Consider the following 23819-nt stretch of genomic DNA (forward strand, 5'->3'; position numbering starts at 1 on the left):
AAAGTAAAATCATTTGGAGAAGATAAACCAACACTTTTACTATATAATGCATCCCACTTTAATTCTTTTATTTAAAATAATATATTAATCTTTATTTTCTCTGGAATGTTAATAAAATAAAATGCATCTCAAAAAGTATTTTCTAAAATGTTAAGAAAGTGAAATATGTTCTAAAAGTGTACTTTGAGTATGTGAAAATAATAAGAACATTTTAAATGTTGCTTTTTAAAAGTACTCCATTCTCATTTTAAATAAGTACTTTTTGGAACACTTTTTCTATTTCATGTTATAGAATGTAAAGAAAAGCATAATGTACTCACAGAAGGACTTTTCAAGATGTAATGAAAAATAAGAGAGTTCTTTCTAAAAAAAGAAAAACTCGTTTTGAAAAGCTTATTTTAAAAATTGTCATATTATGAAATTTTGTTTCGTAAATAATATATATGTTTTTGGAAAGCTCATTAAAAAAATTCTATTCTAAATAATTTATTCCAAAAGATATTTTGTGTTATGAAAAAATTATCCAAAACGTAGGTTATAAAAAGTTATTTTAAAAAAATTTATTCCTTAAAAATTATTTAAAAATGTATTTCATGTCTCCCAAAAAAAATTATACCAGAAATTCTGTTTTAGAAAATGCCATGGAAATCATATTTCAAAATTTCAAGAAATAAGATTGTCAAAATAGTTTGTTATGAAAAGTTTGTTTCAAAAACTTGATTCTAAAATTCTGTTACAGAAAAATCATTGAAAATATATTTCATGTATTCGAAGGAGCGTGTTCCAAAATTTTTGTTTATAAGATTTTCAGAATAAAGAATTAGAAAATCTCTTTTAATAAGGATAAAACAGTTATTTTAAAATTATACGGTGCATCTAGAAAGTACGGGGTGCATAAAGAAAGAGTGTAGATAAATAAAACGACATGAAACCTAAGACCGACGAGGGGCAAGCAAAGGGGGGAAAGTGGAACACCGCACACGTTGTCGCGAAGTTTAGTTTTGCACTCACACAACTCTCACAAACATCTTCTCTGCGCTCTTATTCTATCTCTTCTTCACGCTCTTCTCGCACATTCTTTCGCTTCTCTCTCTCTTTTCATCGCTGCACTTTGCTCTCTCATGCCCAAACTTTGACCTCTTTCCATCCCAATAAGGTTTGCTTCTTCTGCTTCCCTCCCAATTCATTCATATGCACCTTTTTTTTTGCTCAATTCGTTTCAATTTTAAGGACGATGTGAATCTTTGAGAGTTTTATTCCACCTAGGTGTTTTTTTTTTGAATTATTCTTGTTTGCTATGATTTAAAATTATTATTGTTTTTCTTTTTGTGTTTGGAGTTGTTTTTTCGTTGGCGGTGTAGCGGGGAGCTTCGCGTGGATCTTTTGCCATTTCTTTAAAATTGAAATATTAATTTATTTCTTTAGGTGTTGTTTTTGCAAAATTATTTCATACTATCTATATTCAGATCCTTTGAAATGAACTTTGCATAACTGTGGGTGGGTACTGCTAGAGATAATTTTATGAGGTCCCTCCCTCTGTTTTTATTGGCACCCTTCTTTGCTATCTGAAAACAAGGGGATGCTGGCGTTGTTTCTGGTTTCTTGGAACATTGTTTAGATACAGAGTGGCTTGCTTTTATGCTCGATGATGCTCTTGCTTATGGCTTATTTTGATTTGAAGTTCTTAATGTGCATAAATGTGCTTCTTAGTATGTATGTATGTATGTATAAGTTCTTGCTAAAATAAACAAACAAAAAAGTAAAAATGAGATAAATGTTTGTATTACTATGTAAACTTTAATTGGTGATAAACAGTTAGTTCCTAGGGATTAAGAGATAGAAATATAAGAGATAAAGAGCTTAGCATATGTGACAAATTAGATCCTAAGAGATAAAATGATTAGAAAAATTAGGATATTAGAATATGAGATAATTTAAGTCCCAAGAAATAAGGAGATTATATTTTAATATCAGATAAATGAAAAGATGAAAAAATGAGATAAATTTGGTCCAAAGGAGATAAAGTATTAAAATATGAAATAAATTAGATACAAAAGATTAAAATCCGAGAAACCCACTAAGGATGATTCATGGGAGACTTAATGAATAAGCGTGTAAGATAAAGAAGAAAAAAAATAGAAGATACGAAAGAGTAGATAAGAGACACATATAGGATCTAAGTAACCCTTGCAACCTTAGATTTTTCTGTAATAATTGATTTACATGTTTGTTGAAATTCATGAATGAATGTGTTTAGGGTTCAATTTAGAATTGACTTAAATTCATGCATAATTAGTGATTCCATAAGAGAATTTTATAAAGCTTGATTAGTTAAAAGATATGCATGTCCCATTTTATAATGGAAATATTTTGATGGCTTGCATGTTCCTCAAGTTTCAGGAGGTTAAATATATGAGACTAAGTTAAAATTTAACATTAAGACATAACATCCTTTGGCAAGGGAAGGAGATCCGTCTTCTTCGGTCATCTAAAAGAAGAATGTGACATAAGTAAGAAGGGTGGCACTCCTTAAGGTTTTGAACTGAAATCTGCCAATAGAATAGAATGTAAAAAGAAGGAAAAACTAAAGTGATGAATGTTAAGAAAGATTACAAAGTTATGCAAATATTGCATGTTTTGATGTCATGATTTATATACGATGAAATGTACAATGTTGTCATGTCCTTATGGTGCTCATTGAGATTTTTTGTCTTATTATTTAAATAAAAATGTTTCACATTAAACAACAATCAAAGTTTACTGCTATCATCTTTTAATTGAAGTCCTTTTGTGTGAGGGAGCCATTCTATTTAATATTAATTAGTTCAATCTAGGGACTTGAGGATAATACAAAGGAATTTGTAATTTAGAGAGTGTGTCTTTCCCTTTCTTAGGATCTCATATTTGTAACTACTTTAGATAGACTAAATACAATGTATACTTTAGATAAACCATATACAATGTATGAGAGGGAAGAGAAGATAATCTGAAAATAAATTCTATTTAAGACTATTTAATCTAACAATCCCCCTCAAGCTGGAACATACAAATTGTATGTATCTACCTTGGAACAAATATATTCAATCTGAGGTCCTCTAAAGGATATTGTTAGTACATCTGCCAGTTGATCATTTGATTCAACAAATGCAGTGCAAATTTCCTTGGACAACAATCATGCCTGTCTCTTTTAGGATGGCAAGAACAATTTTCGTTTGAGAGATTACAACTCCTTCCTTTGATTGAGCCACTTCTATGCCCAAAAAGTATTTGAGATTTCCAAGATACTTGGTCTTAAAATGATTGCACAGATGTTTCTTTAACTGAGAGTGTCTTTCCCTCGCATAGGATATCATATTTATAACTAATCTAGATAGACCAGATACAATGTATGAGAGGGAAGGGAAGAGAATCTGAAAATAAAGACTATTTAATGTAATTTAATCTAACATAAGGATATATTATTAAGGATTGTAATGAATCTTTGGTATTCAAAATTGAGATGTTATGCTTTATTTATTTATTTTTTGTTTGAAGTCGGCATTGCATATATATACATATGTGTATGGTAATACCTGTGTGGGTGCTACATATGTGCATATACCGAGTGTATACTCTCTTTCTCTTGCGATTTAATGCATTTTTTATTTGATAAGTGGCAGATTACTAAGACATTGGTTGGATGAACTCCTTTATAAGCACTTACCAAAAAGAAAAGAGTAAGAATGAAAATGAATTGAACTTCTCCATAAACAAGTGAACTAAAATCAACTTATGCACTTAACACGTTTAAAAGTGTTTTCTCTTTTAACTACTCTAGAAGCGGAATGCATTAGTTGATTTTAGCTTATTGGAGAAACTCAATTAGTTTTATCTTAAATCATCCTTCCTTCTTATTTTCTTTGTTTTAGAAGTGTGTATAGAGAAATTTATCTAAATTTCAAACAAGGTCTATGAGTTGGGTTTTATCATGTTCTCTCGGTTCTAAGTGTGAAGAGATAGTGTGTTTAGCTTAAGAGCAGAATATTTAATTTCTTATATGGAACTTAAATAATACAAGCAATGAGAATTTTTTTTCTCTCTAATTAGTCTTATGTGGAAACCTGTAGAATTTTATGTGGTCAAACTGTAAATTTAGTTTAGTATTTTCGTGTTTCTTATTTTACGTATGCTCCCTGCTGTACCTTGGCTTGCATGTATGTCAGGATCTTTCACCAGAACATAACTTTTCAATGGACTACTTGTATGTGAGTGAAAATGTGTTCCAATTATGCCATTTCACTATGAATTAAAACATTATAATCAACTTAATATTCATTGCTTTTGGTTCATTTCATTGTGCTTAAATGTTCACCATTATTTTGTCTTACAGAAATATATTCAATGCTTTGTGTGAATTTCTTATCCAGACTTTTAATTACAGTTTGATCATTACATCAATTGCATACTGAACCTTTGGTTACAATTGATGAATTATCTAATGGATGGGAATTCTTCTGCAGCAAGTAATAGTTGAAGAAAGACAGCAATTTCAATGTACTTGAGGAGAATACAATGCAGCAGAGATCGAGTATGGGCTTTGGTGTTGCAGCCATCGAAATACTTATTTAGGCCAAGATTTTCTGATCATCAATACTTTCAATCTTTGTCCCCTAAGACCACTGTGGAAGAATATGCTTCCCATGGCAGGATCATCAGAGAACATCTTTTAGGTTCATATTCATGTGAACATACTTCATCTAGAATTAGTTTTGCTGCTCGGGACAGAAGGCCTAGTTTATGTCATAACAGTGCTCAGTTACGTGCTTATAGTTCTGAAAGTGATGGAAGAAATGCAAGTGAGGATAAACAAGTACATGTTAATGATGGAACCAACTTTGATAAAGGACAGACTCAACAAGATAAGTTAGGGAAAGATGTTGAGTACTGCAATGCACATGCTCGACTTGGAGAACAGGAACAGGAGGAATGGTTTAATAATGAGAGGCTAACTATAGAAAATAAAAGGAGAGAATCACCATTTTTGACGAGACGGGATAAGTTTAAAAATGAGTTCATGAGAAGAATTATTCCCTGGGAGAAAATAAACATTTCCTGGGACACATTTCCTTATCATATTCAGTAATTACTATTGTTCCTATTTGTTTTTTTTTCAGTTAGGTATCTTCTCTTATATGACTTTTGTTGTGGAATTAAATTGTACTTTTCCATCTGCAGTGAGAATACCAAAAATCTTCTGGTGGAATGTGCTGCTTCCCATTTGAGACATAATAAGTTAGCTTCAACTTTTGGTACTCGGCTCTCGTCTTCAAGTGGGAGAATATTGCTTCAGAGCATTCCTGGTCTGTAATGTATTATTTTTTTGTTGTTGTTATTCTATTTAATTTGTATTGTTTATTTTGGATGCCATTTCTCTAGCATTTATCGCTCAGAAGTTTATTATAGTTTTTGCCTTATTGCCAAATGTTGATGCTGTCTTTTTAACTTCAGGCACTGAGCTGTATCGTGAGAGATTGGTTAGAGCTCTTGCACAAGATTTACAAGTTCCTCTTTTAGTGCTTGATAACAGCATCCTTGCTCCTTATGTAAGTTCCGTATGAATTTAGACATTATAATAAAAGGGCACTATAAAGAAAATATTTACCATATTTGAATTGTTCTGCAGGATATTGATGATGATTTATCATCGGACTATGAGTCTGATGATGATAATGCAGAGTCTGGGGAGGAGGGTTCTCTAGAATCAGAGAACGAGGATGATAATGAAGCCAGCAATGAAGAAGAGTGGGCTAGTAGTACAGAGGCAAAGTCAGACGCAAGTGACAATGAAGATGCAGTAGCTTCAGCTGAAGCACACCTTAAGAAGGTTAAAGCAGCCGTTCTTCGGAAACTTGTTCCTTATAATGTGGAAGAATTTGAAAAGGTGTGTATGCAGTACTGTTTACTATTAAGAGGGTGTTTTTGTTAATATATTGGCTTTTGATAAAATGAAGTATCTGGTAATGGGAAGGCTATGAATTACTGCACAGAAAGTAAATTAAGATGATGGACATTTAAAAACTGGTATTCTGATTCTAGTGTTAAAGAGCATCTATTTTTCATTATATTAAAGTTCACCCAATGTTTAGTTTCACTGCAGCTAGACAATGATTCTAGTTGTGTTATTCTATATTTATCTTTAATTATTTATACTGATAAATAATAGGAAATCATTCTACCATTGTGCATAATGAAATAGAGATTTCTAATTTTATATTACTAGTTTTTACTTTTGCTTTTGTTGCATTGTACTTAAGATAGTTTTTAGTAGTTATCTTAAGTAAAACTCTTGTGAGTCTTCTCTTAAGAATTATTGGTGTATAGGATTATACATAAACTTTGATGTTTGAATTCATTCAGTAACCACTGATAGTTTTATGTCTCACCCCTACCCCAAATTTTTGACAGATTGTGGCTGGAGAATCTGAGAGTTCCGAGTCCTCCAAGTCTAATTCTAGTGATGCCAAGACTTCTGATAAATCTGGATGCCAGCTAAGGAAAGGTAACATGTTCAGCTAGCTGGAACTTCAATCATACACATGAACTTGCTAAATCTGTTTTTGTACATACATTTTTTACTTGCAAGAAATACTAAGATGTCAATTGTCCTCATCCTATCTATGACTATATTTACTTGTTATCCATTATTATGAAATTTAGAGTTCATACACTGTGTACTGCTTCCTTGCCTTTTTCCTATGTCACAAATGGATAAATATTTTATGCTGTTGAAATTGTGGGGTTTTGCAATAGAGTGAAAAGAGACTGAGTAATATTTACTTGTGTGTTATTATATATTGAGATATATGTTGGGAAGACAAAAATAATCTCTTTTTGTGTATCTATTCCAACAGAGCATGTGTATATATATATATATATATATATATATATATATATATATATATATATATATATATATATATATATATATATATATATATATATTAGTGTCTCAAATACAAAGAGATGGGCCAAGGCCCATATATTAGTTACATTTAACACTCCCCTGAAGTTGGTACATATAAATCATTTTGAACCAAGCTTGTTACAAATATAATTAATTCTAGGGTCCCACCATGATTTAGTGAAGATATCGCCAACTGATCATTAGAGTTAACAAATTCAGCGGTGATGTCTCCAGATGCAATATTTTCTCAGATAAAGTGACAATGGACCTCAATATGTTTAGTCCTTTCATGAAATATTGGATTTGAGGAAATGTGTAGGGCAACTTAGTTATCACAGATAAGGGTCATTTGTGTGAACTCCTCAAATCTCAATTCTTTAAGCAACTGTTTGAGCCAAATGAGCTCACAGGTGGTAGAGGTCATAGTTTTATATTCTACTTCTGCACTAGATCTTGCTACTATAGTTTGCTTCTTGCTTTTCCAAGAGATCAAATTGTCCCTAATAAAGACAATATCTGAAGGTGGATCTCGTGTCAGACGGAGATCCAACCCAATATGCATCTGAATAACCCATTATACGAATGTGATTATTGTGACAATATAACAAACCTTTTACAGGGACACCTCTAATATTCTTCAGAATGCGAATAACTTCATTCCAATGTCCTGTACCTGGTGAATTTAGAAACTGGCTTACCACATTGTCACTATGAAATGTGGGAATAGAAGCACCAAATTATTTTTTAATTTCAGTGTAATAGAATAGAAAAATAGAAAACAACTCAACGATTTTTCATTAAAAATAACCAAATACAATGAGAATGATCATCAACAAAAGCTGCAAAATATTGAAATTCTTAAGTGGACTTAATATAGGAAGAAAACATAATATAGGAGTTTGGTTTTTATTTGGTGATGCAAGGAAGAATCTCCTATGTTTAAATGTTGCACACTGTGTATTCGTTGCTTCTGTTATCTTACTCCATGTTTTGAAGAAGCCATGATTTGATCACTGCTGGTGTTGTTTCTATAAAAAATAGCACTACTTTGCATATATCCTTCCTCTACTAGACAACGTTGCATCTAGGATCTGGAGTAGCAATATGTTAAGCTGGTCCCACCATTGAATTATTTTACCTTGACACACTGGTATATTGTTTTCAGTCATCCTGTTAGCAAATATATGGTCACTTTGTGCCTTTGAATAGATTTACCATGCATAGATTTTGCAGTCCAGTATTTTTTGAGTGGTGCTCTGACCTCACCTTGAAGGATGAGACTTTGTTGTTGTTGTATGTTGCAACCTAGTTTGCTGTAGTGGAAGATAATTTATATGTTTGGCTGCTCATGTGATATTGAATGAATTTAAGATCTAGCAACTAATAATGACTTACCCTTCTAAGCTATTTTATTTGCTTCCAATTTTCAACTTGTACTAAGCATTAACATAAATATCTACATTACTGCTTCATTATATTTTTCCTAGGTGACCGCGTGAGGTACATTGGGCCATCTGTTCAAGTTACAGACGAGGATAGGTAATAAAATGATTTCCCCTTTTTTGCCTGTGTAGTTCATCATCTCCCACAGAATTGCAGTTTTTTTTAGCTGAAACATTCATTAATTTATTGAATAAAGCATGCCTAATATTTTTTGAGCTAAGTACATGAAGTTGCTTACACTTTTTACTGTGACTGCCAACATGACTGATTCTGATAAATCATTTTGGAACTCTCTCCATAAAATACGTAACCTTGTTAATGTAGACACTTGCACACAATAGAACTGCATAGAGGATACACTCCCAGTCTCATAGATGATGCTTTCAAGGGTTAGTGCTGCTCTCTTTGGACTTTAATTGAGAGACTGAAGCTGAGAAATGAATGTGATTCTTAATTCCATTGTTGCATAAAAACACAAGAAAGGATCTTCATTCATTAATAAGATGTTAAATATTGCATAAATAATGACAGTTATTTTGTGCAAGATGTTGAAATGGTTATTGTATGTGTGTGATTTTCATGCTTGTGGCTTCTGGTAACATGTGGTTGGAACAGTGGTACTATTGGTAATTGTAGAGGAAGTGGTGACATTTCATATACTGATTTCTTTCTGATACAAGATTTTAGTCACATGAATATTGTATTTCTATATCTTGAACTCATGATTCACTGAAGTCTTTCAGAGAACTGAAAATATAAGTTCTTAAAATGGTAATCTGATTTTCGAGCAGTCAATTAATTGATATTGGTCTATATCATAAGTACTTAAGCAGTTTTTCTCCGTGGATGTTTTTGTTCTTGTCCATTTATCTTGTGGTGGAATTACTGAATTATATATGCCAATATTTGGAGAGCATTTCTATTTTTATGCCATTTTTCCTTTTAAATAGTATTCCACTTTTTTATGGTAATAAGTTCTAAGACTTTCCACTGTGTTTGATGCTACCTGCAAGTGCTCAGTTAGTGGGTGTGAGCGAGTTATATAATGTTATACTTACGTACTTTAGGAGTTTGTGTAATATGTAGTTTGGGCCCTGTAATTTTGACGAATGTCTTAGGACATAGTGTTGAAGTGAATGTGAAGCCCATGTTCTGGTGACAGAGTTGCCTCAGTAAAACCATTGTATCATCCCCATTGGACTTTGAGCTAGCTCTCACCTGACATTGGCGTATAAAATTTTATCACAGGATTATACTTGGGAAGATACCAACATCTGATGGTCCAACTAATGCTTATACTATTATACATGGCAGGTGGGTTGGTAAGTCATCCCTATATATAGACGTCAAACTGTTAAAAGCCTCTAACCGTTTGGTATTCTCTTGATACCCCTTTTTTTAAATATGCAATATAGATTTTTACATATAATACAAGATGGCTTTCATTTAGTTTGAGCTTTGATCGGGATGCAACTTGATCTTGAAAAAAAAAGCAATGTGACCCTACAAAGGATCCCACAGACGTTAGTCAGTATTTAGGTTGTTTGTAGATTGTAAAGTGTTGTAATCCTAGTTATTGGGTGAACTGGGATTAGGTTTTAGTTTTGCACCTTGTAATTTTCATCTATCATGGCGAACTTCCTGTCTGCTCCTCCCATGGGCGAAAGCCTAATAGTTTGTAGGAAGAATCATGATAAATTTGTATCTGTTTCCTATTATCTATCTGTGCCCTTGTTACAGTTTAACATGAGGTAGACAGTAGCTGGTTATGTTAATGCAATTTAAGCATTTGCTTTTTTGGTTTTTGGGTTTGTGAAAGGTTTCTGAATATTATCTATTAATTATTTTCTTGGACTGTCTGATTTTCCTTTGAATTGGGAGATGTCTATCTGCTGTTGGTCTCTTTTTTTGAAAAACAGTCTTAATTAAGGTCACCCCTAGCCCGCCCAAGTTACATCCTGCTTGGGGGTTGCCTAAACTGTAGCCTCAAGGATGGTGGTTTAATCCTACATAGACTAGTGATATGATTAAAATAGAGTATATTAGTGGGGTACAAACTTCATTTATGGGTTGGTTTTTCCGATTGAGTTATGCTTAAACCTAACCGTGATCAATGAGACCTTCTTATGTGATCAATGAGAGAACATAATGAGAGTTCCTTAGTGAAACAAAACACTGAATTGGGAACGATGGGTATATGTTATTCTCTCCGTGAGGGTATGTAACACATTAGGTTTGACTTCAATGCAAGTTCAGGCAGTGATTTTCCCCAATAAATCTACTTTGTTTAGGATTGTTTTCTTGGCTTCTTTGTGGATATGCAAAGTGAATTATTCCTCTCTCAGGTTTACTTTTTATTCCTTTTTTTCTATTATTCTTCTGTGTGGGATGATTCCTAATTGGCTTATTAGTCTATATTGTCTTTTATAAACATCATCGCTAGTTGTAGTCAATAACAAAACTCCTGAATTTTTCAAAAACTTCTACATTGTGTAATATCACTATTGAATAGTTTTATTATTCATTTTTTATATTTGTAGGGAAAAATGTGTAATCAATTTCTTATACTTGCACTTGACATGTATTTTTGACCATGTAATAACTGGAAAAAGTTTAACCTGATTTTTGTAAATTTGCATTATTTTCATAGAGTTCAGATAGGTTGGCTTCCTATTTTGCATCTTTCTTGATTTTTTGTTTTCTTCCCTCCCATCCTCCTTATTTTTCCAGCCTTGTTTACTTCTTGAGGATTTCTTATCCCCTTAGTTGTTTCTTTCACTTCTAGCTTTATAAATTATTTTGTTACAAAAGGAATAAAAAGTTCAAAATATGAAATGTGTTGAAAAACTGAAAGATGTTGTTAGGAACCAAGAATTATAAAGAAAAGAAAGGTTTTTATTAAATAGACAGAAAAGAACAAGAAATAGGAGAGCACTCTCTCCTTCAAGGGCTTCCCCTTCACAAAGAGCTAAAGCTCAATCTACAAAAAATATTACACACTCCCCCTCCCCTTTCCTTCTTTCTTATTTATATATAACTAGCAAATCAAATAACAAACTCATAACTATTCTAATTCTAACTCACTCCTCCTCTATGTGCAACCTAACAGATGTACTGCTACGTTCTTTGTGATTTGCAAAATCTCTATTCATAATTTTTTTTTATCTTGTGTGGCTAATATATTTTTTGAAGGGCTAACTTATGTATTTGGTCCCTCTAAATATTGCAATTTCCCTATTTGGTCTCAGAAAATTTTCCATTCCCATGTACTTTTTTTCTTAGGCTTCTATTTTTTTGTCCATTAAATGGCAGCACGATTGTTAAAGATGAGGGACAACTGAGACACTTGTTATATTTAGAGGAACCAAATGAAAAGCTTGTGATATTATGAGAAACGAAAAGGTAAACCATACTTGAAAGACAAAAGTAACAGAAGACTAACAATAGGTCTACATGGACAGTGAAAAAAATTTAGAAGGACTAAATTACATGTTTTTTAAAATTGAGGGTTCAAATAGAAAAGTCTGGATACTGAGGTGTAAAATATATAATCTAGCCTATTTTCTGAATGTATTTTGTATTGTCCTTTTCAGGGATGGACTTTTGTTTCTGATATTGATGTGTACTGTTAATAGTTGGGATGTCTACTATTCATTTTTCGGCTATTTGTGATGTGCTTAAAGTTATGGTTTGGTTTTCCTTTAATATTATTCTTCAAAATATTTTGTATTGATAATTTGATATACAAAACATATTAGGTGCAAGTGAGATCTTCAAAGATGCTTGTAGCTTGCAGGTCATTCTTTTTTCCAATTTTAACCTATGTGGATATATTGCAGGCCTTTAACTAATGGTCAGAGGGGAGAGGTATATGAGGTTAATGGAGATCGAGTTGCCGTCATCTTGGATATTAATGAAGACAAGGTCAACGAGGGTGAGGTGGAGAACTTTAATGATGATCATGCCAAACCCCCGGTTTTTTGGATTCACGGTAAATTTTTCTTATTCAAAATATAGAAAAATGTCAATCTTCGAAGCTATCTTACTTATTCAAGGTGACCTTGATCTTTTGTCAAATATATATGGCTTGGATATTATGATTATGTTTTTTATACCGATCAGAGGTTGAGTAGTAGCTTATCTCCTTGGACTTAAAACACAGTTTTTTTATTTGCAAACAGTTAAGGACATTGAGAATGATCTTGATGCTCAATCACAAGATTGCTACATTGCTGTGGAGGCTTTATGTGAGGTATGTGGCATTTTTCAATTTTTGAAATCTCATAATAAGATAAACAAAATCTTGTTTTACTGATGGATAAATAAGCCTAATAATTGCTTTTGCAGGTTTTGCGTAGAAAACAGCCTCTTATTGTCTATTTTCCTGACAGTTCACATTGGTTACATAAATCAGTTCCCAAGTCAAACCGAAATGAGTTTTTTCATAAGGTTGAGGAGATGTTTGACCAGTTATCTGGCCCTGTAGTATTGATTTGTGGGCAAAATAACGTTCAGTCAGGACCAAAAGAAAAAGAACAATTTGTAAGCTTCAATTGTTATTCTGTCATGAAGTAATTTGTTCTCAATGTTCTAGACTTCCATTTTGCTACTATTTAGATTTTATTTTAACTTTTTCCTTGATCACATGTGATGTTTTGACAGACAATGATACTTCCAAACTTTGGACGTGTTGCTAAGCTGGTAATGCTCATCTTTCTACATTTTTTTTTGTATTCTGTTAAACATTCTATTGTTAAATCCGTGATTTCAATTTATGCTGGTTTGAAATCACTGTGCATTCTTTTCTTTTTGGATCCCAATGAACTATAGTATATTGTTAAATGTAATCTGAGTTTCTTTTCTTTCAAATAATAGCTTTCAAGGGTTCTGATAACTAATTCTTTTTATGCATATTTTGTTGTCTTTGTTGAGATGCTTTTAAGGTTCTGATTGAGTCTATTGTTGTAGATTGTGTAATGATAATGGTAAATTTAAGAATTTTATTGGGATGCTAATTTCTTTTTATTAGTGGTGGTCATGGATTGGATTTGTCAAAATCCAATCTAGATCCAATCCAAATTCAAATAAATGGTTTGGATTTAAAATCCATATCTATTTTAACTAGATCAAATTTAAATGGATGTTTTTTAAATCCAATTAAAGTGGATTAAATCTAGATTCAATCCATTTTGTTAATTAGATTAAATTCACTTTGTCCATTACATTAAATCCATTTTGATATGGACACAGACTAACTTGACTCGAATCTGGCCTAAGCCGACTCAACCTGAACGCAGACCAACTCGGTTAGACATCGGCCCGGGCCTGGACGACTTGACATCAGCTCGAGCCCGGACGACTAGACATCGGCTCGGGCCCGCTCGGCTTGACATCGGCCAGGGCTCGCTCGGCTTCACATCGGCCAGGGCCCAATCGACTTGACAAAGACCCATGCCCGTTCAGCTTGACATTGGCTCGTGCTAGACAGCTCGACAATGGCTCGTGCCCAGACAGCTCGAAAATGGCCCGGGCCTGAATGATTCAACATTGACCCGAGCCTGTTTGACTCAACATTAGGCGGGGCCCAATCAAGTCGACATCGACCCGGGCCCACTTTCCTCGACATCGGCTCGAGCTCGGACGACTTGACATTGACCCGAACCCAGAATACTCGACAATGGCCTGGGCCCGAACGACTGGACATTTGCTCGGGCCCGCTCGGCTTGACACCGGCCTGAGCCAGCTTGGCTCGACATCGGCTAGGGCCCAATCGACTCGACATAGACCCACGCTCGCTCCACTCGACATTGGACCGGGCCCGGGAGACTCAACATTGGTTCCGGCCGATTCGACTCGACATCGGCCCGAGCCCAATCGACTAGACATCAGCCTGGGTCCAGATGACTCAATAATGCCCCGGGTCTGGATGATTCAACATCAGCCCGAGCCCGTTTGACTCGACATCGACCTGGACCCGCTCGACTCTACATCAAGTCGACATCGACCCGGTCCCACTTCACTCGACATCAGCTCGAGCCTGGACGACAAGTTATTGACCCGAACCCGAACGACTCGACATCAGTCCAGGCCCGGAGAACTCGACAATGGCTTGGGCCCGAACAACTTGACCTCGGCTCGGGCCGGCTCGACTTGACATCGGCCCGGGCCCGTTCAAGTTGACATCGGCTCGAGCCCGGGAGACTTGACATTGGCTCGAGCCGGCTCGACTCGACATTGGCCCGGGACCAGGAGACTTGACATTGGCTCGGGCCGACTCTACTTGACTTTGGCCCGGGACCAATTGACTCAACATCGGCCGACCTCGAGAGACTCGACATCGATTCAGGCCCATTCTGCTTGATATCGGATCGAGCCTGGGAGACCCGACATTGGCCCGAGCCCAATTGACTCGACATCGGCCCGGGCACGCTCGACATCGACTCGTGCCCGGTCCACTCAACATCGACCCGAGCCGATTTGGCTTGATATCGTCCCGGGCTTGCTCAGTTCGACATTGGCCTAGCCTGTTCGGCTCGACATCGGCGCGGGCCCGACGACTGAACATCAGCCGGAACCTGGACGACTCGACATCGGTCCAGGCCCGCTCGACTTAACATCGGCCCGGGCTCGTTCGTGTTGACATCGGCCCGAGCTCGGGAGACTTGACATTGGCTCGGGCCGGCTTTACTCGACATTTGCCAGGGCCGGCTCGACTCGACATTGGTCCGGGCCCGGGAGACTTGACATTGGATCTGGCCGGCTCGACTCGACATTGGCCCGAGCCCAATTTACTGAACGTTGGCCCGGGCCTGGGTGACTCGACATCGATTCAGGCCCGTTCGGCTTGACATCGGGCCGAGGCCGGGAGACTCGACATGTGCTCGAGCCCAATTGACTCGACATCAACTCGAGCTTGCTCAGCTCGACATTGGCTTGGGCTCGTTCGGCTCGACATTGGCCCATGCCCAATCGACTCGACATCGACCCGGGCCCGCTCGACTCGACATCGGCCCGAGCTAGTTCTGCTTGACATCGACCCGGGCTTGCTCAGGTCAACATTGGCCTAGCCCGTTAGGCTCGACATAGGGGCAGGCCCGACGACTCGACATCAACACGTCTTGCTTGACTCGATATCGGTCCGGGCCAGCTCAGCTCGACATCAACTCGGGAATGCTCGGCTCGACAACGGCCCGGGTGCGCTCGGATGATATGGGCCCGGGGCTGCTCGGTTAGACATTGGCCCCGGCCCGCTAGGCTGGATTGTCTTGGCTTAACTTGGATCGGGTCAAGTCAAAATCCATCCCAAAATGCAATTTGGATAATCCATAAATGTATCCAATCTATATCTAGTCCATATCCAATTAAATGGATTGGATTTAAAATCCAAAAATATGGATTTGGATTTAAATAAATCCATTTAAATGGATTAAAACTAATATGGATATGGATAGTTATGGATTGAATTTTGTAATTTGGATTTTTTGCCCACCCTTTAGTTTTTCTAATATAACATCTTCGATGTGATAATATTGCTTTCATGTTCATGTTAATTTTACTTTCCTTCTGTTATAGTATTTTGGTTTTCGTAGTTCTTATTATTCTATTTATGAAATTTTAGATCTGATGGGAACTTTTATTGGTATTATGTGCTTGATGTTTTAGCGTAGATCAGGTTGGGGTCTTCCCCTTAGCCTATTTACAATGTTCAAGTTATTTCTAACCAATAGGTCACGCTCATGCTTTTGCATTATTATATGTATGATAAGAGATCAGAGAGCCATTTCAGCTAGATATATGATGATTCTTCTGTGTCTATATGCTAGCATTTTAGACATTACTGATGCTTTTCTTTTTCAATTTTCTTGAAGATTCATTATGACCAATTCTATAAAGCCTAAGTGCACTTGCAATCTGTCCCGATGTCTGATTTATAATCTGTTGTGTTGAATGTGGATGCTGAAGCAAAACAGGGCAGTGCACTTGGGCATTGTGGAAATAATAAAATGATTTTATATGGTCCTAACCCATCATTGAATTCTTATTGATAACATTACAGCCTCTTTCTCTGAAGCGTTGGACTGAGGGAATTAAAGGGGACAAGACATCAGAAGATGACGAAATTAACAAGCTCTTTTCTAATGTTCTGAGTATACATCCACCCAAGGTAATTGTTTTGCATATGCATCCACCTAAGGTAATCATGATGATTGAAGAAAAATCACTGAGGTATTTGTTTTGTTTACACTACTATGAAGTCCTACTACAAGGATTCTCACATTTGTCAAACACCACACTTAAGTATGAAGCATTTAATGTTTTAGTTAAGCATCTCAATCCATTGCCATCACTACTGTAGTTACAACACTGAACAAGAACATTGATTGCCAACATACAAGTCTCTAAAGTTTTCTTAACTCATTTAGTCAGACATATGTTAGGAACCAGGTCATAATGGGAAAGTAAACGGCTTGTGCATGCTTTATACATTACACTATTTTTATAATTCTTTAATATAATTTTCCTCATCTTTTCTTCATCAGCTAAGTAAAATTGGATGTTCATATTGGTGGCATTTCTGCTATTGATCCCCCCTCCCACCCCTCTCCCTATACTTCTAAGAATTAGTAATATATCATTCTCAAAGTACATTGGAAATCTTATAGTTCTCATGAAGACAAAAACCGAAATGTCGTCTTGGTTTTACTGTTCTTGATTGGTTACATGCATCTCTTAAGGTTTCTGTTGATGATTATAAAGCACCTTACTTTATATACAATTTGATGAAAATGATTCTAGTAGTTTGGCTGTTAATTTGCTTTCTTTTCTGAAAATAATTATTTTCTTTTTGAATGTCATTTTTCAGGATGAGAATCAGCTGGCAACATTCAAGAAACAACTCGAGGAAGATAAGAAAATTGTGACTTCACGTAGTAATTTGAATGTACTACGGAAGGTAATTCTCTGGTTTTTGAATGTACTACGGAAGGATATCAAATTGAAATTCAAACCATTGAATTACAAAGCTAATTTTTGAATCATGAATCATAATTTTTATTGAATCATAAGAGTTGGGGATAATTAAAACAATTTCATAGTATTATATCCAGTGTTCAATGTAATAATTCTAAATTAGAAATAGATAAAACCACTTATCCACAAGTGTGACAAAGCAAAGTTATTAGTTATCTGAGTTTGCAAATAATGGAAGCTACGCATTAAAATAGCCAAACAGAGAGTGCATGCATTAAATAAGTGAGTGTCGAATAAAGTAGTGATGCATTTTACACCATCAATGTCAATAATTTATAACTGGATTTTTCATGTTGCAGGTTCTCGAAGAACATCAGCTATCATGCATGGACCTCTTACATTTAAATACTGATGGCATCGTTTTGACAAAGCTCAGTAAGTTCCACTCATTCTCTTATATGTTCTAATCTTTTCTTCATCAACCATTTTATTTGTATCTTGCTTTCATCCTTATGCGTTTCCCGTTTTAGATTGACATGATTTGAGTCATTCATATGTTTTTCCCTTTTTGGAACACAAATCTGAAATTCAGTAATGACAGCTCCTATACCTGTTTATGGTTTACTTGATTTAAGAGTTAGTAATGCATTTAATAGGCTAGTTGATAATGATTAAGAATAGGGCAAGAGAAAATTGTTAGCTTATTAAGTTCTCTTGTTGTTTTTATCATGTATTATATATCTTTATCTCTTTTAATCCTAATAAAGTCTTGAATTCCATTACAATACTGTCAGTGAAAACCAGGAAGAACATTGTTGCTGTAATCAGAGCAAAATATAGGTTGCACTCTAACATGTTCAAACCGTGTTGATGTTGAGATTAGCTTTTGCATTTTTTATTTTCTTCAATAAAAGAACTAGATGCAAATTTAGAACTTGCATTATGAAATGGTCTTGTATTTATTGTTACGTGTATAATTTATGGGAACTTAAAAGCCTTTATTTTTCATCGAATACTCTCCATCTCCAAATCTTTAACAAATGTCCCAATGGGAACTGGTAGTCGTTAGATTTACCATCATTGAAATTTAATGTGTTAACATGTCATGGTATGCATCATGTGCTTTTATTCTCAGAAGCTGAAAAAGTAGTAGGCTGGGCAAAAAATCACTACTTGTCGTCGTGCTTGCTTCCTTCTGTTAAAGGAGAAAGATTGTGCCTACCTCGTGAAAGGTATTCATATAAATCCATTTGTTCTATAATATTTGATTGGGGTAGAATTTCAAGGTTCACTTGTTCTTTTTGTGAAGTCTTGAAATTGCAGTCTCAAGATTGATGAGCCAGGAAACCATGTCACGGAAGTCTTCTCAAAGCCTCAAGGTATTTGTTTTTTTAGTGTTACTCTGACTGATCTTTGTTGATGATTAAAATATTACTATATGCATTGTCCTCTGGACTAGGTTGTATAACACTATACTAATGGCTTAGTGCGCTTAACATATAAACATGCCCTACATTTTCCGAAACATGTACACCTTAACAATTTTAAATTCAGGGCATGTTTTGTCTTGTGTTGATTTTGTTCATTTGAATATTGTAACAGAACCTTGCAAAGGATGAGTTTGAGAGCAATTTCATTTCATCTGTAGTACCTCCTAGTGAAATAGGGGTGAAGTTTGATGACGTAGGTGCTCTTGAAGATGTGAAAAAGGCCCTTAATGAACTCGTAATTCTTCCAATGAGAAGGCCAGAGCTTTTCTCTCGAGGAAATCTGTTACGGGTAATGATTGTGTATTTTTTTATGCATTCTCCATTGTAGCCAAATTACCTTTGTTCACTTTTCTGTGTAAAATTAATTTGAAGAAACTTTTTACAGCCCTGTAAAGGAATATTACTTTTTGGTCCTCCTGGCACTGGTAAGACCCTTCTGGCGAAGGCACTTGCAACTGAAGCTGGTGCAAATTTTATTAGCATAACTGGTTCGACCCTTACTTCAAAGGTATTTTTGGTTCTTGCACATCTTCCTCTTTCAGTCGATATGTTTCTTGCAACTAAAACATAAAAAATTTGGTGGTTTGTCTGAAAATTTTATATGCATCTAGCTTACTAGTATGTCTGATATCCTTGACCCCAAAGAGAGTGAAAGGAAACAATTACAATAATATCAATCAAATATTCTAACACAACTTTGGCCTTTATCTCATAAAATCTCAATAATTTGTATTAACCCTAAATCTCTCTCCAAAAAGAAAAAAAATGACAATGATTAGTGTAGAAGAAATATCTAGAGGGAGTTTTGGACTTCCAAATAAATTAGTTTAGAAGAAATATCTAATAACTAAGAGAGGAGGTTGGAAACCTAAAGAAAGAACATGCAAGAAACATGATTGGAGGATACATAAACAGAATTATTACTAGTTTTTTCCAACGCTAAATAACTCATCTAATCCCTTATAGTGGAACAAACTCTACCTTTTAGTCCATGTTCTTAAAAGTCATTCCTTTTAGTTTAATACACTATTTTTTATTCTTAGTCCCTGAGTTTAGACGGTAGGAAATAGAAGTGATTAAAAGTCATATGTAGAGACTAACATTTATGATTTTTAAGGTATAGAGACCAAAAAGGTAAAGTTTGTACATCTATAGGGACTAAACGAGTAATTAAACATTTTTCCAGAATCAAGTTCCTTTGAAGTTTTTTTTTTCCATTTATTTTCTTATGTATTGTTTCAGTTATTTAAAGGCATATTAGCTTCTTCTGCATGTGATATCTTATTTACATTTGTTTTTTTCCTGATACAGTGGTTTGGAGATGCTGAAAAACTAACCAAAGCTCTTTTCTCATTTGCCAGCAAGCTTGCTCCTGTCATTATATTTGTTGATGAAGTGAGTGTTTGAATGCGTAACCTGTCATTATTTTGCTTTTTAAAACTTTCATGGTATTCTAAAATAATAATGTATTTCTTCTGGCACATTGTAAAAATCTTTGCTTTTTTTCTTATATAATTTGATTTTTTGGTTGTTATTAAATTTTTCAATAACAATTTAGATTGGACTTTTATGGACTAATCGTGTCTCTTCTCTTTGACATGTCTGTGCTCTTGAAATTGATTAGTTAAAATGGAAAGAGAAAATGCATTACACACAAATTTGCACTTCTTTTAATGTCACATTTATAAGATTACTCAATGCATAAGAGAATCTAGATATTTTCTGTACCATCTTGTGATGCCTTCATTTGAATGTTTCAAGATGACTACGAAATTCAGATTTCAGTCTTGTGATCTTTTTTGTCCTTGTGGATTTTTGTTCAAAAAAGGCTGAAGTGTAAAAACATGCTTCAGGATTTTAAATTCCTTATTACTCATTTTATTCAATGCGAAACATTTGTCTCCACTTTCCAGGAGTGTGCCCTCAAAAGTAAAAACATATAGTCTAAATAAAATATACGTTTTTAATGCACACTCAAATCTATCTTTATCCGGGGTTGGACACTATGTTTCTCTGACTTGAATCTGTATTGTATAGGTTGACAGTTTGCTTGGTGCTAGAGGTGGTGCTTTTGAGCATGAAGCCACTAGAAGAATGAGGAATGAATTCATGGCAGCTTGGGATGGATTGAGGTCAAAAGAAAACCAACGAATCCTTATTCTTGGTGCAACAAACCGGCCATTTGACCTTGATGATGCTGTTATTCGTCGTTTACCAAGAAGGTAAACTATAAGATTTCTCTTTGAAAGCTAGATTTATCGGCTCAAGGGTCCTAACCATTGTCACATTTTTAAATTATGATGGTCCCATGTTGTGTCTGATTTTCATCCTTGTTAGGATCTAGAGGAAATTAACACTATTTTGTGGTCACTGTTATCCCTATGCTATTGTTCAATGGTATCGACAAGAGTCAAGTCAACTATCCATGCTAAACTCATGATAATGCCACAATTTTTGTGAAAAATTTATACTTCAATAAATATCTTGATGTAGATAGTGTAGACCTTTATTTAAATTCATAGCCAAGATTTACAATGCAGAAGTGGTTTGATAAATACGGGAAATTTGACTTTTTTTATAACTAAGATTTGTGTTTGGCATTATGTTTTTCCAGGATATATGTTGATTTACCAGATGCTGAAAATCGAATGATGATTTTAAGCATCTTTCTAGCACAAGAAAATTTGGATTCTGAATTTCAGTTAGTCAAACTTGCTAACTTGACTGATGGATACTCGGGCAGTGATTTGAAGGTAAATATTGTGAAGTGCAACTGAGTAGAAACTACATGTTAGGCACCACTATAGTGTACCACATTAGGGAAGTGAGGGATGGAAAGGAAAATAAGGTAGTGGGCTGAGAATGCTACCTTATTTGCCACTCTTGCAGTCTAGCATAGTCGGGCCTAACATTATAACATCACACTTTCTTAAGCTGCAATATCTTCTAAGCATTTCAAGTCATGTATCTCTGATGCTGCTTCATGCTTACATTTGCAGAACCTCTGTATTGCTGCAGCATATAGACCCGTTCAAGAACTCTTAGAGGAAGAAAAGAAGGTATTGAGATCACAAATTTGAAACTAGCTCAGATTTTTCTTATGTATTGCACGAGTATAAAATGCACATTTGTTGCACCCGTGATGTTTGTACTCTACACTTTCGTATTTTCCGATATTGCAACTTTGTTCAGCAGATCTGTATGCTTTAAAAACTAAATCTCCAGGAGGATATTTTATTCAATGTTGTTACATATTCCCATAATTTATTTATCAAGCTGCTGATAATTGCTGCTGTAGTTTTAGCTACATCTCACCAGGTAACTTCATGTGCCTAAGAAGATTGGTATCTGTAAAAAAATGGGCTAGAATATTGGTTGATCCCCTTTGTGCTTTTTGGATAAGGCAATGACTCTAATATTGGTTTAGTGTTGAGTAAGTTACAAGTGTAGTTGTCAACGGATGATAGTGATAACTTCATTCAGTTGTCATTATTCTCTTTGTTAATATTATCTATTGGTTGCAGATCTGTAATTTAATGCTTCTAATATATGTACTTTGATAATTGCAAGAAAAAAATTATTTTCAAATGACATCAGTATGAAAAGTTCAATTGTTAGATGCATTGTTTTAACCAATTTAATGTCTGTTGTTTAACTGGATTTGCTTACCTGCTTACACAGTATCTTTTTTGGTTTGCACAGGGAGCCAGTAATGTTACGACCTCAATATTAAGGCCTCTTAATTTGGATGATTTTGTTCAGTCAAAATCCAAGGTATTATTCTATTTTTTTTTTCATTTTGAATTGTGATGTTTTTAAGTGAAGTTCAAGTACTTTCAATGTGTATTTACTGTGGGTCCACTACGTAATTAATGAGCCTCTTAATTTTATAGATTATATTAAGTCTAACCAACAATGTTAGAAGTGTGTTGCAGTTTCTATTGGTATGTTTTGTGTGTCTTTAATTTGAAATGTGTGGTTAAAATGTGTAGGTGGGTCCATCAGTTGCGCATGATGCAACAAGCATGAGTGAGTTGAGGAAGTGGAACGAAATGTATGGAGAAGGTGGTAACAGGACAAAATCACCATTTGGATTTGGGAGCTGATTTTGATACATTAATCTCTAACTTGTCACCAATGCTACTGAGCAAAGCATTAGATAGATTCACCTCTTCATTCCCATAATTTGCCAAATTATTTATACGAATTGGTTCTGTTTAGGAGGTTGTTTCAAGCTCTCCATTTTTGAGCTGACTTGACTAATTCTGTTAAATGTGTTGTAATGAAGAGTAGGTAGCCTCAATTTTGTCTTGGGACAATCTTATGCTTAACAGGGGTAATTTCCCCAATTATAAATATCATCATGCGCTGTTCGCTCGTTTATTTGCCGTTTCGTGTTATTTATTCAAAAACATGTCATAGTTTTGATGGTAAGGAGATTCGATCAAGTCTATCAGATTTATGTAACAAGTTTTATTGACATTGTTCTGTAAACCCATTGGGATCCTTTTATATTTTTTATAATGAAATAAAAAAATAGTATCTACTCCATTGTTGAAACGAGAAACTATCACTGATAATTCTAAAAGACTGAGGTGTGCTTATAATATACCCAAATACTGAGGTTAGCTACATCTGAATTTTTTTTTTAAAGACTAAATTGACATCAGAAATTATAACGTATGATAAATTTATTAGTTTTGATGTTGATAAATATCAAACTTATTCTATACTAGTACGAGATCATTATATTCTTGAAATTAACTTGTGTTGATGAAAATAACTTTTAAACAAATTGATATCAATTTGTAAAGCAATTACAAATTAAAACCTTTTGTATTTGCATAATTCTTTAAAACACATGACATTGAATTCATAGACACCATGCCTCATAACCAGCTATTGGGTTTAACCAAGAGCCATATATTAGAGACTTTCAGCGCCAAAGAGCCACTTTAAGTCGTTGCCGTCTC

General features: G+C 34.8%; 1 protein-coding gene across 2 annotated transcripts; it reads left to right on the plus strand.

Moving 5' to 3' along the window:
- The first annotated feature begins 925 nt into the window (after window positions 1-925).
- Window positions 926-23229, plus strand: LOC137827411 (P-loop containing nucleoside triphosphate hydrolases superfamily protein). 2 transcript variants are annotated; one of them, XM_068633606.2, is made up of 25 exons: window positions 941-1156; window positions 4500-5118; window positions 5215-5339; window positions 5488-5582; window positions 5663-5920; window positions 6445-6538; window positions 8431-8482; window positions 9635-9700; window positions 12226-12377; window positions 12568-12638; window positions 12734-12928; window positions 13049-13087; window positions 16443-16550; window positions 17250-17339; window positions 17716-17791; window positions 18492-18588; window positions 18666-18735; window positions 18959-19135; window positions 19232-19354; window positions 20158-20241; window positions 20884-21068; window positions 21461-21599; window positions 21846-21905; window positions 22549-22620; window positions 22839-23229. In XM_068633606.2, the coding sequence occupies exons 2-25, from the start codon at window positions 4532-4534 to the stop codon at window positions 22950-22952; spliced, it is 3129 nt and encodes a 1042-aa protein (XP_068489707.2). In that variant the 5' UTR covers window positions 941-1156; window positions 4500-4531; the 3' UTR covers window positions 22953-23229. The 2 variants fall into 2 exon arrangements, with proteins under 2 accessions (XP_068489708.2, XP_068489707.2); XM_068633607.2 differs by lacking the exon at window positions 9635-9700 and having other exon boundaries at window positions 926-1156.
- The last annotated feature ends 590 nt before the right edge of the window (window positions 23230-23819 follow it).

This window comes from Phaseolus vulgaris, chromosome 11 (genome assembly GCF_051622355.1).
Source record: "Phaseolus vulgaris cultivar YP4 chromosome 11, ASM5162235v1, whole genome shotgun sequence".
Classification (NCBI taxonomy): domain Eukaryota; kingdom Viridiplantae; phylum Streptophyta; class Magnoliopsida; order Fabales; family Fabaceae; genus Phaseolus; species Phaseolus vulgaris.

Excerpts from the sequence above, each read along its gene's own strand:
- LOC137827411 (XM_068633606.2), top strand. The coding sequence starts at position 4,532 with ATGTACTTGAGGAGAATACAATGCAGCAGAGATCGAGTATGGGCTTTG. Across the intron at positions 17,792-18,491 it reads CATCGTTTTGACAAAGCTCA|AAGCTGAAAAAGTAGTAGGC; the intron begins GTAAGTTCCACT and ends TTTTATTCTCAG. Across the intron at positions 18,736-18,958 it reads AGTCTTCTCAAAGCCTCAAG|AACCTTGCAAAGGATGAGTT; the intron begins GTATTTGTTTTT and ends ATATTGTAACAG.